Here is a 14,112-nt window from a genome sequence, read left to right as displayed (position 1 = left end):
CTGTGCAGCCGAACAGAAGGCTTCTGTTCGGCATCGTGCAGCCGAACAGAAGGCTTCTGTTCGGTTGAGGGTTGCCGAACAGAAGGCTTCTGTTCGGCACTGTTCAGCCGAACAGAAGCCTTTTGTTCGGCGATCCAGTGCCGAACGGAGCACGAACCGTGAAAAAAAAAAAATTTCGAAACAAGGTGGAACACGTACCTTTGCGGCCGATTCTTCGTCCCAAATCACTAGTTGCTTGTCCATGCTTCGAATGGGGCTTAAATCTCCTTCAAAGATCGCCTAAACGATGTAAATGGATCGAGGGGTTTAAGGGGGGTTTGAGGGGGGTTTTTTTTTTCTTTTCAAAACGAAACGGAGGAGGAGGAAGGGGGGGTGTATGAGAAAATCTCAAGGGCAATATGGTAATTACACTAAAGGTTAGTTTGGGTATTTTTTTTTGGGTTTTGGGGGGTGTCCTGAGCAATAGGGGGGGTGTATATAGAACTACCCAAAGATTCATCATCCAGTACATTTCCTATGCTTCATTTCTTTGACGACAATGGCTGTATTGCCCTCGTCAGTCTTCTCTTTGTTTGTCTGATAAGTTACATTACAAAGGTCCATCCGAGTGCAACCCATGTTCTCATATCCATTATTCTGATACTCCTCATGATCAATGATCTGCTGCTTCTGTATATCACAATCTCCCATGTTGCCAAACTCATGCCTCTTGACACTATCAAACTTCGAAAGTAAGCGAAGAAAACCAACCACATCTTCTCAGCAAGTTCATGGTTGTGTTCCTCCTCAAATTTATTTACTTTCCAATTCCGAATCAACTTAAGTCTATCTGGATAGCCACTTCCCACTACGACTTAGCAAGTTCACCCAGTTAATAAAGAGAGCATCATTTCTTTTCTCGAGAGAGAAACGTTGCTGCATGGACTCAAAGTCCATGTCAAGCTCAATCTTCCTCCTTCAGGCTACAATAAAATTTGTGTTGCTTTAAGCAACGTTGTTATTAGAGAATACGATATGGGGATTACCCTTCTCCCTTCTCCCTTCTCCCTTCGACCTAACTAGAAGTAAAAGTGGATCGGATAATATCTATCGGGATATGAAACTATTCAGATAGAGATAGAAATTTGAGAATTCGACTAATATCCATATCCGTATCCATGAAAGAAAAATATATATGGATATGAATATAGATAGACAATGATCCAATCCGTATCCGAATATCTAATTTCATTTATAACCCTATTTAATTTTATATAGCACTCATAAACTTTTTAAAAAAATAAAAAACCACATTAACATTACTATTAACTTAATTTATCATCCACTTAGTAATATCTTTAATTTTAGTCATAAAGTTTAATTGTCTGATTTATGTTAGTATTTATATCCGTACTTTTGATATCCAATTTGTAACCCCATCCTGTTAAAACAAATATGGATTTGAAATTTTGCATCCGACTAACATTCATATCTGTATCTGTATTCGTCAAATAAAATAAATATAGATATAGATGTACTAGTATCCAATCTGATTTCAGCCTAAAGCTAACCTACTCCTTCAAATTTCAAAATTGCCATCTATTTTGAGCCCCTCTCTCTCTAAATTGTAAAAAAAATGGCATTATAAATAGTTATATATTTAATTCAAAAAGAGAGTGAAAAGAAAAATCCAACCCTTCAAGATAGCACCAAATGTTGATATAAATTGGTGGGTAGGGTAAAGTAAAAGAGGAGATGAAGCAAAGCCTCCTCTTTTCAATGGTATTTATGAAAAAAAGTGCATCATGCAATTAAAATTATCTTCCATCTTTTGGGAGGTCGTAGTGGTTGGATAGTCTGAGTCACTACCATGCAAATGCCAGACATGGTTTTGTCATGGAGGTCGCCTGCCATTTATTTAACAATGGAGACAAGGCATCATACCCATGTTTGTCCAAATAGGTGTAGATAAAGATATCGGATTGCACAGAAGTAAATATGATTGTTTCAAAAAAACTGGGCAATGGAAAATACATGAAAGAAGTTCCTAAGGTCTACATAATACTGCCTTGGAAACTACTTATTCAACCAAACCCTATTACCAAGCTAGACAAATCTCCACATGCCATGTGATAGAAAGAACTTGTTTCCCAAGTGCTTGACCCAGATGATTCTGATTAGTGGTACTCCCCACTGTTTTTTTGTTATCAACAAAAAAAAAGGACCTTAAAATAACAAAATGTTAATGTAATCAATCTAGAATGCTTGATGATGCTAATAATTTAAAGTTTAAACTATTTACAAACTTATATGAAGTGCTAAAACATGTTGACTGAGATGCACAACAAAACTGTTCATGGCCCATCCCTCCCATGAAGCATATCAAATTTAATCACCATTCCATCTTTCTTTGCATAAGAGTATAATACAAGTAACCAAAAATGACCCATTGGCACAAGAATCAGTTCTACCAGCAAGGGAGTATGGCTTTGTGAGCAATTTCTTACACCTTGATGGTCAAGCCTTGAAAGCTGCTAATGAATCACCATTTTGACCTGCGTGAGGGCTGCAGCAGAGACATTCCACTGAGAGAACCCACATTTGATTAAATAGAAGACAGGCAGTTCATCAAGCATGAGCTAATGCATTCTATAGATTGTAAATGAAATTAATTACTCAATATCATAATGCAAGACCCCCCCACCACCACCAAAAGAAAAGAAAGAAAAATAAACTTTAATGTCTTCCACCATTTATGGAATACGTACAAAAAATCATCCTTCCTTTGTTAGAACCAATCTATGGACAGATAAACCACAGAAACACTCCCATTTGTCTTCTGCATTGTTCCCAGAGCCAAACCTGTAAAACACATACAGGCAACATTAGGAAACATCCTTCAGTCATGTTCCCAAATGTCCTGAAAGAGATCATCCTTTAAAGTGGGTGTTAAAATAATTGGCAGAGAAATTCTCCTCTAAAGAGGGTTATACTGGAAGAAAATTTAAAGCAAATGTAGTTTAAAAGGCATGAATGTTATTAAGACGAGTAACATAGGGCAAAAAATTCAACAATATTACTCCTACTGACAGGCAAGAGGTTAGGAAAATAGTTTCAAAAAAATGGTACAAAAATTATAGTTCGGTATGAAGCACAAAGCCTCTCTGCATCAGCAACAAGATAACAATTATGTAAAGTATATACCATGAAGCACTACCTACATATCCCATTCATCATGTCATAGAAAGAATTAGATGTTTTGTCAGGATCCATTTAGTTGACAGTGATTGTTAGCATTTAGCAAAACTATGGAGCAAAACCTCTCTGCAAATTTTAAATCTTAGATCAACTAAAGATAAAATGTAAAGTATATTTAAGAAGATTAAGGGATTAAAAGAGCAAGAGAATTTTGGTGAGCCAACTTAAATCATTTTCTAAGGCTAGCAAGTCAAAACTCCATGCAACTCAGATAATTTGGGAAAGCTGTGTATGACCACCATCATGGCAGTTGTTTTGACCCAGTCCACCAATGCTTGGGTGGCTCAACAGGTAAAAGAAAGAAAGAAAAAATTTGTGTCAAATCAAATGATTTCTAATGTGTTTCAAGCTAGAATGATTTGTCCTTGACTTCAGGCAAGCCAAAAAAACTCGAATGAATTTAAAACTCCTGAATCAAGCTGTAAGATTTTTCGATAATATCAATCTCTTAAAGAGTTAAAGCTCTCAAAAGCTACATGGCGTAAAATCTTCAGTAATTATGAATTACTGCATTAAGGTGATAAAATCAATAGCTACTCAAAACTGCAACTTTCAAAGCGTGGTCGTTGATTGGCTGCTTTAATAATTAAAATCTCCTGGCATTTATACATGATAGAGGGCTTGGCCAGTTATTCCATTCATTACACTAGGATAAAGGTATTTTCGATTAGCGTTGGAAGTAGACCGGGCCGGGCCAAGCTAGGACCCTACTCGAACCCGGCTCGAATTTTTTTTCGGGCCGGGCTTAGGCCCAAAATTTTTTAGATAATCTAGGCCCGAGCCCGACCCAAGCCTAGGGCCGAGCCTGGCCCGAATCCGATTGGGCCAACCCGAATTACCTGTTTGGGACAAAAATAGGTCCGGCCCAAACTCGATTGAAATTTAATATTTCATAATATTGCTTGACAAGTAAATGAGCTAGTTAAAATTAGGCTTTCTCCTATAACACAAATAAAATACATGATACATTATTCTCAGCTAAACCAATTTTAATTTGTCCTTTACTTCATCATTATTCTCTTTAAATAACAACATACAAAAACAAATTGATTCGGGCTCCATGTCGGGCTTGGGCCGGCCCGGCCCAATAACATACTCAAGCCCGGCCCGACAAACAAATGAGCTCTACATTTAAGCCCAAATCCGGTCTGAACTCTTTCGGGCCTAGCTCAAAGCGCGGCTCGGCCAAATGGGCCTCGGGCCGGCCTGAGCCTATTTCCAACCCTATTTCTCATTTTCACAATATTTTTCTCCCTAAGAAATTATGGATGCAGTGGTCATTATTTAAATAACAAAATTCATACGTGTTTCTTCTTTGCATTAGTTTAAATATAATTAAATGTATGAAAGAGGATATAATTATAATTTTTTATGTTTATTCTAATTATTTCTTAGGTAACTAAGAAGTTCATAGATAATACTGACTTTTTAGCTATTCATTTAATGAATTTTTCCATGTTGGATTATATATGCCAAGGTCACTAGTTTTGTGGCATAAAGTTCCTGTGCAGATGGTTGATTTCCAAGGTGATTCTAGGATCATGTCCTTTTTTTTGAAGAACAAAAAAGTTATTCTAACTTTTGGACAGGGCCATGCAATACAGGTAACTAATGTACGGCAGACCTTTTCTTAAGTAATATCAGCAGCTGAAGCAGTTCAAGGAAGTCAAGTGAAGCAAAGGTAATTTTGTCGGATGTATAGCAAACCAGATTTATATTATACCATATCATTTTATACAACATTTTAGTTTTTTATACGGTATTTTCTGGGACTGATTTAGGATTAAGTTGTTAATTATAGAGGTCTTTCAACCTCAGAAGATCAATTTTTTTGACATGTATTACTTTCACAAGGATTGCGCAATTGCATCCCATGCCCAAAGTGGCGGAGCCAGGATTTTTTTTTTTTTTTTTTGGTGTGTGGTGGTGGGGGGGGGGGGGGGGTGCAACATTAGCAATTAATGATTCATGAATATTTCTTTTGCTGGCTACAAAAATTTAGAGCTTAAATTCTACACCTTTTACACAAATAAAATAAAAAAAATTAAAATGCCAAAAGAAGAAAAAATTATACTTAGTTTCACAATGCAAAGGCATATTAGCAAAGTTGTAATGTATAAGACATAGTTCCCATCCCTTCTCCATATATATGTGTGTGTACACCTAATATATATATATATATATATATGTATATATATATGTATATGTATATGTATATGTCTGTCCATTTTCCATATGTGTGTAAACAATCCATACATACTTCATGGTGACAGTTCGCCATTTACACCAACCATAAACCTTCCTGGAACAACATCATTATAACAATCCAGAAGGATAAGTTACAGACAAATCCATACATGTTAAGAACTTTTGGTAGGGAATACATCCTTTAAATATCGATATTTAACTTATGTCTAAAAATGATACAACTATGGCTAATTACCTGTACACATAAGAGGGCCTACTGGCATCTTAAATGCTTCAAAGTTATGGTAGAAGGCAAATAGACCTCTTCTATCTTAACCATTAGTTATTCATTTAACAAAAAATATTATTGCCTCTTGAAGAGTGTGGCCCCAAAAAGAATGTTAATAATACCAATTAAATTTTTTCCATATTTTCAGGGGATGGGGGGACTTGCCTTCCCTTTGCCCCTGCTGGCTCCACCTGTGCATGCCAATGTTGACCAGGGATTGACATGGCACATGCTGCATGCTGTGGGCATGATACCAATGACATGAGCACAAGCATTTTTTGTATTTTTTCAGATTAGGTTACTTTAAATTATTTCATGATATTGTTAAGAGTTGGTCCATGCATTAAACAATAATCTAAAGCTATATATATATATAGTGCGATCCAATTTAACTACGTTACCCTATCATACAATTATGGTGTAGCTTAACACTATAGTAGAGTAATGTCACAGCTACAGTAATGTCAGATGGGGATCTTCTAAGTACTCCCCAGCCAACAAACAAACCCTTGCTGGCTCCGACTGGTTCAGGGTATACATTTTAGGATTTGAGGTCTGGTTTTGGGGATTGGGCTTTAGGTTTAGGGTTCAGTACAGGGCAGTACCATTTTGTATCATTCTATAGGCTGTAAAACACAATTACCTCTGCACACATGCAAGGCCGGTACCAAAACCAGCCCCAATACGATAAGTGTGGCCAGCATAGAACAACATGGAACATGATCCAAAATCTGATTTCCATTAAGGTTCTTGAACATTTTCTTTGGATAGATAATGGTACTCAACTATTAGAAGACCGAAACTTACTAAAGCAGACCTTTGAAAAAAATCATCATGCTTTGACAATCCTAATGAAGGATGACATTTTGATTACATAAGGGGACCAGGACAGAGTGATCTTTTATTGAAAAAGGACACAGCTTGAGATGGAAAAAGATAGGAAATCATTCAAAAAGTTGATGGGCATTTTGTTTAGATATAATGAGTCAAAAAAAACAAGAATATGCGTTTTTTAGGAATCAGTGGTGGTGCTTTATTTAGACAAGCAGTTCTTTTCTATGCTTTACAAAAAATCCTATAATATAATTATTATCAACAAGCTTTATCTCATCTATCCGGTCCAACTTTAAAGAATGATGCATGATTATGGAATGTTGAAGAATGTTACAAGGCCAGCTATCAGCCTAGCATCATCGGCTCTTAAATCCAGGCCACGGCATCTCTGGATAAAAAAGGAACTTACCATGAAACAAAAAGCCTACTTGTTGGGTAAAAGATTAATCTTCTTGATCACACAACTTAAGCTCATGCAACTGCAGAGCATATATTAAAGAACATAGAATTAGGTTTCTAAATGGTCTTATTGGTTACCACTTGATTCCATCTTTTCTTCTTCTTGCACTTCCTCGTCTTAAATGTTCTTTTTCTTGCCCTACTATTTTTTCACTCTTCTCTTTATTTCTTTTTTTCTAAAATAAACTCTCTCACCATTAATCAATCACATATAGATGGTATGAGTTTGTTCTTGTATGCTATTTTCATCATACATACATGGTGCACGAAGGCTCTCCACAGACATGCATTAATAATGAAATTCATACTTAACCAAAGATCCTAACTCTATCATCATGCTTAACAAATTAGACAACTTCGTACGGAGAAAAGCTGACACCTTGCCACACAAATGAATTTCCACAAAGGAAATGAACTGTGGTGTTGGTAAGAGGAACTTGAATACCTATGTAATAGATGTAATTGTGTATGTAACTCCTGATTTCACAAAATTTTACTCATAGTAAGAGATTTACTGTTATCATCATGAAAGATTGAGGAATCTATACAAAAAGGAGAAAAAAAATTTTCTTCTACCTGAGATTGCAGGATATGCATATGGTGCAGAATGATATCTGGTTTTCATCATCCCCACTGAAGCCATAACTACTTCAGGTCTTGAATAGCTGTCCTCTCTGAAATGATTTGGAAAGCTATCTGCCGATGGTAATCCTCCTGAGGTTCCCAAGAATAGTTCTGAACTTTGTGTTAGAATCTGACCATGGTTCCAGACAGCAGCCAAGGAGTATGTCTGTCTGTTTCCCATGGGAGAAAGCAGAAATCTAATCACTGCTCGGTCTGGACTTTAACTAGATAATCAGAAGTTATGCAAGCCTGCAAGGTTCTATCAGTCAAAACACGCGTGAAATAAATGCTCATCATTAGACATGTTTGAATGGAAAGTCTTATGTGCATCTAAAGGAATCCATCCAATAAACAGTCAGGGGAATTAAACAGAACTAGCTTAGAAGAATGAGACTCACTTCTTTGATAGTCTACGGACTATAGAAAGTGGAAGCCTTGACGTGTAACGTAAAGCCTCATGATTTTCCTTGTAAGGTATAGATATCTAAGAAAAATAATGATATAACTGTTAGAATTCATCTGATTTTCAGTTGTTTCCATATTCATTTATTGGGGTTTTTGTGATGTTTTTGTCTTATACCAATGAATTAGATCTTGGAATCTACGAAAACCTTCAAATATTAGAACCAGCCATTCCACATTCTGCCACAGTTGAAAGGAGCAAGGATTATGTTACTCTTATCTTCCACTTTAGACTCTGTTTATGGGCTTTTGGCCCAATGGCCATGTGCATATCCACCCAATCTCGCATCGCACGGAAGGCCAGGATGTAGTCGGGTGTGCATGTGAACTTGTTCTCCTTTATATTTAATTTAAATGTTTGCAATTAAATCCATTCTAAGCCGTTGGGATCTCTGGCATGCAAAGCTTCAATTCCTGTGGGACAAGGCCATCACGGCTTTTTCATGAAACGATGTGCCATGTCTTGACACTGAAGATGGTGGATGTCCTGCCCTGTCTGGTCACAGTCCTTGTAACATCCCGACGCTTAGGACAGTGTGACATTCAGCCATCCCACCAGGATTTAAATACTTGCTGGTAGGGGATGGTAGGCATTGAGCTCTAGTTTAATCGAGGTGATAGTTTAGCTATTCGATGCCAAGGGGTCCTATCGGCAACGGCAGGGGAGAGCACAAGGCAATATATAGGTGAAGTTATAGCTTGAGAGCTGCACTGCTGCATCAACTTCACAAGAGGGGGCTGATAAAGCTCTTAGCATAGTGAATATATGTGCTTAGATCCCAAACCAGGCTTTACTTTTGTTTGTTCTTATTCTCTATTATATCATATTATTGCTATTATCTTGCATACTTAACAATAGTTAGCTTTTGATTTTTCAGTTCACACAAACTGCATGCAAAAATTCAAAAAAGATTCATATCTTTTTTTTTGTAATGTCTATACCTATTAAATAGACAAGAGAGAGAAACTTTTTGCTCTCCAATAATCGTTAAAAACTAAAAAGTTAGCGAGACAACCTATCTCACTCCCATGTCATCCATATAATCGCTGCCCTATTAAATGCCAAAATAAAAGGAAAGGATTAATTTTAGAGACTCCATTGATTTTGGGATATCCTAAAGTGGAACCCTTTATGACTTTCTTTTCCCTTCAATACTGGCATTGAGAATCAAACGCTTGGCCAAAAGTTAGTAAAATCAGATTTCAAATAATAAGTAACAACTTCAAATAAATTGCCGTGTCATCCCATATGTCCCGACATGCTCAGTTGTTGCCTTAGGAATCCAAACATTCATTCCATATATGCTCAACTCTTTTGAAATGTTTGACCAAGATTTTAAGTATCAACCTGCACCAAGACATATCATACTAACTCGGTAAGGTATTAGTACATTGCAGGGGCTCAATACACCCTCTACCTACATATGATAGGTGTTGTGCTTACTCTAGTAGGGTATCATGCGTTGGTATGGGCACATAATACCATCGATAAGTTGCTAGCATAGGGCCTTGACAACAACATGGGGGCATACCTAATGCAGACAAAAATACCCTGCCTCAAGATTTGTGCCACGGCCCAAACAGCAACATCAAAGCAAAATGGGCAACTCCTGAGGAGTTTAAATTGATGGCCATCATAAACAAGTGGTGGCACTTGACTTATAGGTGCCCAAAGAGCTCAAACTTTTGCAGTGTTGGAATGCATCCTAGGTAGCAGGAGCATAAAAGCATAGAAAATAATGTAGAAAGAATTTCAAGATGAAACACTTCTAATTTGTTCATATTCAAATAGACTTTCTAGCACAACTTGAATCATAATAATTGGAGTTTAGATGAAGAAGTTATGGCCAATTTATTGAAGATCTGTCCTTGCTGACAAAGTGGCAGTTATTTACGAAGATACCATTTGCGACCTTAAAAGCAAGAGCTTTTTTTTCTTATATTTTTAACTAGATTTTCTTATTTATTTCTTCTAAAAATAATTGTCAGAGGAGTTAGAAGTCCTATCGTACTAGGAAAACTATTTTTTGCTATTATCTCTTTATTTTCTATAGATAGATGTGTCTTACAGGAATTTGGAAAGCCTAAAGATCTTGGAAGACCTCTGTCATAAATACCCATATACGCCTCCCTTTTGTATCATAATGAATTGAATCAAAGCTTTTGAGTTATCTTTGTGAAAGATCTTGATGGTGTGACTCTGCCTTGCCATGGTGCCACTTCATAGCAACCTTCATGCAACTCAAAGGCTCTTATTATAGTGTGACTCTGAAAGGCTCTACTCGAAGCTGGTATAACATCGGTGGTAATGTAGGAAGCCAGGTAAAGATCGGCATGACTCTAGTTGGATTAAGGGATTTGGTTGATCAGAATCTAACTAGTTATCCTAAGTTAAATTAACTTCAAACTCTATTATATTTCTCGCTTTCTAATTCTAGTTTAGATTCAAAGCCTTCTAGTAGAATTATTTTTTTAGTTATTTTCTTTTATCAATAATTATTGTAAAATCAAAAATTATTATTTTATTCTTTTTGCAATTCTAGAGAATCCTAGTTCCCTCTCAGGGTAGGAGAGGCTTTGTTCAGGTTAGTTTATTTTAATGGTATCGAGCATCCTAGGTAATCTTACTCGCGGACATCCTTCATCAATCACTTCTGCAACTCGAGTTAGGCCAATGCACTATGCACACAACACGACCTCAGCAGTCGGATCCCTAGTCCTCAAATTCCCGGCCTGCATCAGTAGCTCAGTACTATACCATACCAATAAGTTATCGAAATAGGGCTCTAAATCAAGACTTAAGATATTGTGCCTGGCTATTACCTTGTGAATCCAAATATTTCAGACTATTTAAATTTTGGACATGATTTACTCAAACCTGACCCATTGACATCCCTACAAATGTTACTTCCACTTGAGAAATACCAAAATAATTAGAAGATATACGAATGGCTTTTGGATCAGCTTTATTTGTCAAGAAACAAAACTCAAAATTCATTTTCCGTCTTGATTAGTTGACTTAAAACAGCCCACATTAAGCAATTCATCCTACCTTTTCCTTCCTTGCTCACCTAGTTTAGAAAGGGTTTCATCTCTTTTTCCACAGAACATAGATATCTATTAAGATCCAAGGAAACTTGCAAGGAAGTAAAAATATCTTCCAATTCTTTTTTTCTTTTTTATCTCCTTTTGCTATTGTCTAATTGTATCCGACTTAGTTCGCTCCCTCTCCTTTTAAACCTTAGAATAAAGAGGCTCTGAAAAGGATTTTGCAATTTTATTTGTTTCTTTTCTTTCGGACATAAAGATCCCCTCAAAACAAATTTTCAATTATGACTCTCAAGTCTCAACAAAACTACTTAAGTCTAATGATGTGAGAGATATGTTCGACATAGCAAATGAACACACAAAGAAAAATTGAGTAGATTTGATTGCAAAATTTAGTAAAAATCATACTCCACATGCCTTAAAGTGGACAAAACTTAATGCTTAGTAGACAGTTATGGATATTAATATACTTAAGCTTGATATTTAACTCACACAAAATGTCCTGCAAAATTTCTAAAAAAATATGCATCTTTTCTCATTTTCCCTTAACTCCAACTAATCTAATAGATACGAGAAAGAAATCTTTCCTCCACCGCCCCCCCCCCCCCCCCCCCCCCCCCCCCCGCGCCCCAACACACAAAAGAAAAGCTGAAAAATCTAGAGAAAACCAGTGAAAAAACCTAGCTTGCTGCCATGTCATTAATATTTGAACTGCCAGTTAAATGCCAAAAAAAAGAGAAGGATAGATTTTGGTGATTGTTGTTCACCTCGATTATTAAATATTCTAAATAGGAAGTCTCTTAGAAGTTAGGATCTTTGTCCCCTTTCATAGTAGAGTTATGAGAATCTTGCGTAGAAACCACAAAAAAAGATGAACATACTTGAGTAAAAGGCATTATTTCACCCTAAAACTGCCTTGTCATCCGCCCCCTTTCATAGTATAGTTATGAGAATCTTGGGTAGAAACCACAAAAAAAGATGAACATACTTGAGTAAAAGGCATTATTTCACCCTAAACTGCCTTGTCATCCGATAGTTTTCCACACGCTCACAATTGCTTGAAATCCAAATGTTAGATGACATCAATGGGTCGACCATCGGGCCTAATTTTATATTGTTCCAGCTGGATCACTTTGTTGGGCCTACTGAAAATTTTGGATATGCTGCCCAGACCCAATCCACTAACGGTCCAAAAAAATTCCATAGAAACTAACCCACCTTTTTGAACTTTTGGATCAACTTCATTTGGACTTTGTAAAGAATCCGAACTTGGAAAGTCATGTTTACTCTTGAGTCTTGACTGATTTACAACCATCATGTCTGAACAATTATATATATACATATATTCACAAAAATATACCCACATATACATATATATGCACACGCATATATATAATATATATATATATATATACATATATATATATACACACACATACATACCAACAAACATACATATATACATAAAATTCTCTTTCCTTCCTAACTCAGTTACTGTATATAGTATATACATTAGCTGCATTTCATCTTCTCCTGGACAAAACACACCTATCTATTATAATATAAGGAAACCTATGAGTGCATAGATCTTCTCAATTGTTGCTTCATCTTTTTTTCTTCCCTATTCTTGTTTGTTAGTGTTCTAAGTTCTAAGTTCTAACTGTGTCTGACTTCATTAACTTCCTCTCTTAATCCTAAAAATGAGATAATAGATAGAAGTTCAAGCCATCACATCAATTTATTGGAAGATTACTAAGATGCATGAACCTGCAATTAGGGTTTATATAAATTATCAACTAGACTGAACAAGATGAATGATGAAAGTGAAACCTTATTATTTTTAAAATTGTTTCTAAAATCTTCAGAGCTTTGGGTAGCAAATCCATTACTTTCAAAAAAGAGTAAAAATAAAAGCAGGAAAAGCAGAAGTTTTGTGCAAATGTTGTATTCAATATCAATCTCCATATGCCATTTCACAAATGTTAGATAAACAAAAACACAGAAACAATGATGATGCCAAACAGGCCGTCAATTATTTTTGTAGTTTTTTAATAAATTACTAGGTGGCTGCCACCTGATTATTTGAACTATGTTAATAAAAAATGAGCATTAAATGTTGGGTCAAAAAACAAAAAGGAAGGTGTAACACAGCTAGACAGTAGTTGCAGAATAATTTTAAAGAACTTTATGCTGACCATGTTTTTACCTTGATAAGAAGAAAAAGGGAAGATAGGTTTATTAGGCAAAAAAGAAATAAACAACAAGGTACATTCGTTTTGTTTATTCTCAAGCTTGAATCATGTCATAAAGAAATGTCGGCAAGAGCAATGCTACATGGAAAGGCATCGCCAGAGAAATGAGAGGATGTGACTAAGAAGTTGAGGAAAAAATGATAGCATAATAAACAGACTGTCCTTCTAATAGAGAATTTGGTCCACTAAATAACAGATAAACAAGGATTTCTCAGAAGTAACAGCACAATACAGAAGTAGATTCATTCCAGAACAACAAACAAAACCACCTCCCACTAAGAACAAAAACTAAGATCAACTTTAGAGCACAAAAATCAGGTATTTCTTGAGATCCAAGAAAGTACCTGAAATCTGGAGCTTCACAGCTTAGAAAAGAAAAACATTGGCAGAATGCAAGACCTCTCGCATGTGATGCAGCAATAGAGAGATTGGAAGGTACTAAGGTTCGACTTCTCAAAACCCTCACTTCCAATACTCGAAACCCTTGCTGGAAGAGTAGCATTTCTGGAGAAAAACAACATAAAACAATCTCCCAGAAAGGCCACTCAAGTCCTCATCTAAAGCTAGGGGCTTCTTGGAGAAGCTTCTTGCCTCAGAAGTCAAATTTCTCACCTAACCTCACCCAACACCTCATGCTTCTTTCCCAAAGACCCCCACAACATAAACTACTATTACAAATAAGACCAAGAGATCAAAATGACCCAAAATATGTCCCGAATA

At 36.2% G+C, this 14,112-nt stretch overlaps 1 protein-coding gene across 1 annotated transcript in view; it reads right to left on the bottom strand.

Annotated features, from left to right (window-relative positions):
- Positions 1-2,363: 2,363 nt before the first annotated feature.
- LOC103717832 overlaps positions 2,364-14,112 on the bottom strand; it is a 66,649-nt gene continuing 54,900 nt past the window's right edge. Inside the window, exons 10-11 of the mRNA XM_039116265.1 lie at positions 7,583-7,879; positions 2,364-2,841 (exon numbers count right to left, since the gene is read on the bottom strand). Of these exons, the coding sequence (XP_038972193.1) occupies positions 7,832-7,879 (48 nt within the window). The 3' untranslated portion in view covers positions 2,364-2,841; positions 7,583-7,831. The remainder of the gene's footprint in view (positions 2,842-7,582; positions 7,880-14,112) is intronic.

The sequence above is a fragment of the Phoenix dactylifera genome, unplaced genomic scaffold (genome assembly GCF_009389715.1).
Source record: "Phoenix dactylifera cultivar Barhee BC4 unplaced genomic scaffold, palm_55x_up_171113_PBpolish2nd_filt_p 000077F, whole genome shotgun sequence".
In the NCBI taxonomy this organism is placed as follows: domain Eukaryota; kingdom Viridiplantae; phylum Streptophyta; class Magnoliopsida; order Arecales; family Arecaceae; genus Phoenix; species Phoenix dactylifera.
This window is presented reverse-complemented; position numbering and strand designations above follow the sequence as displayed.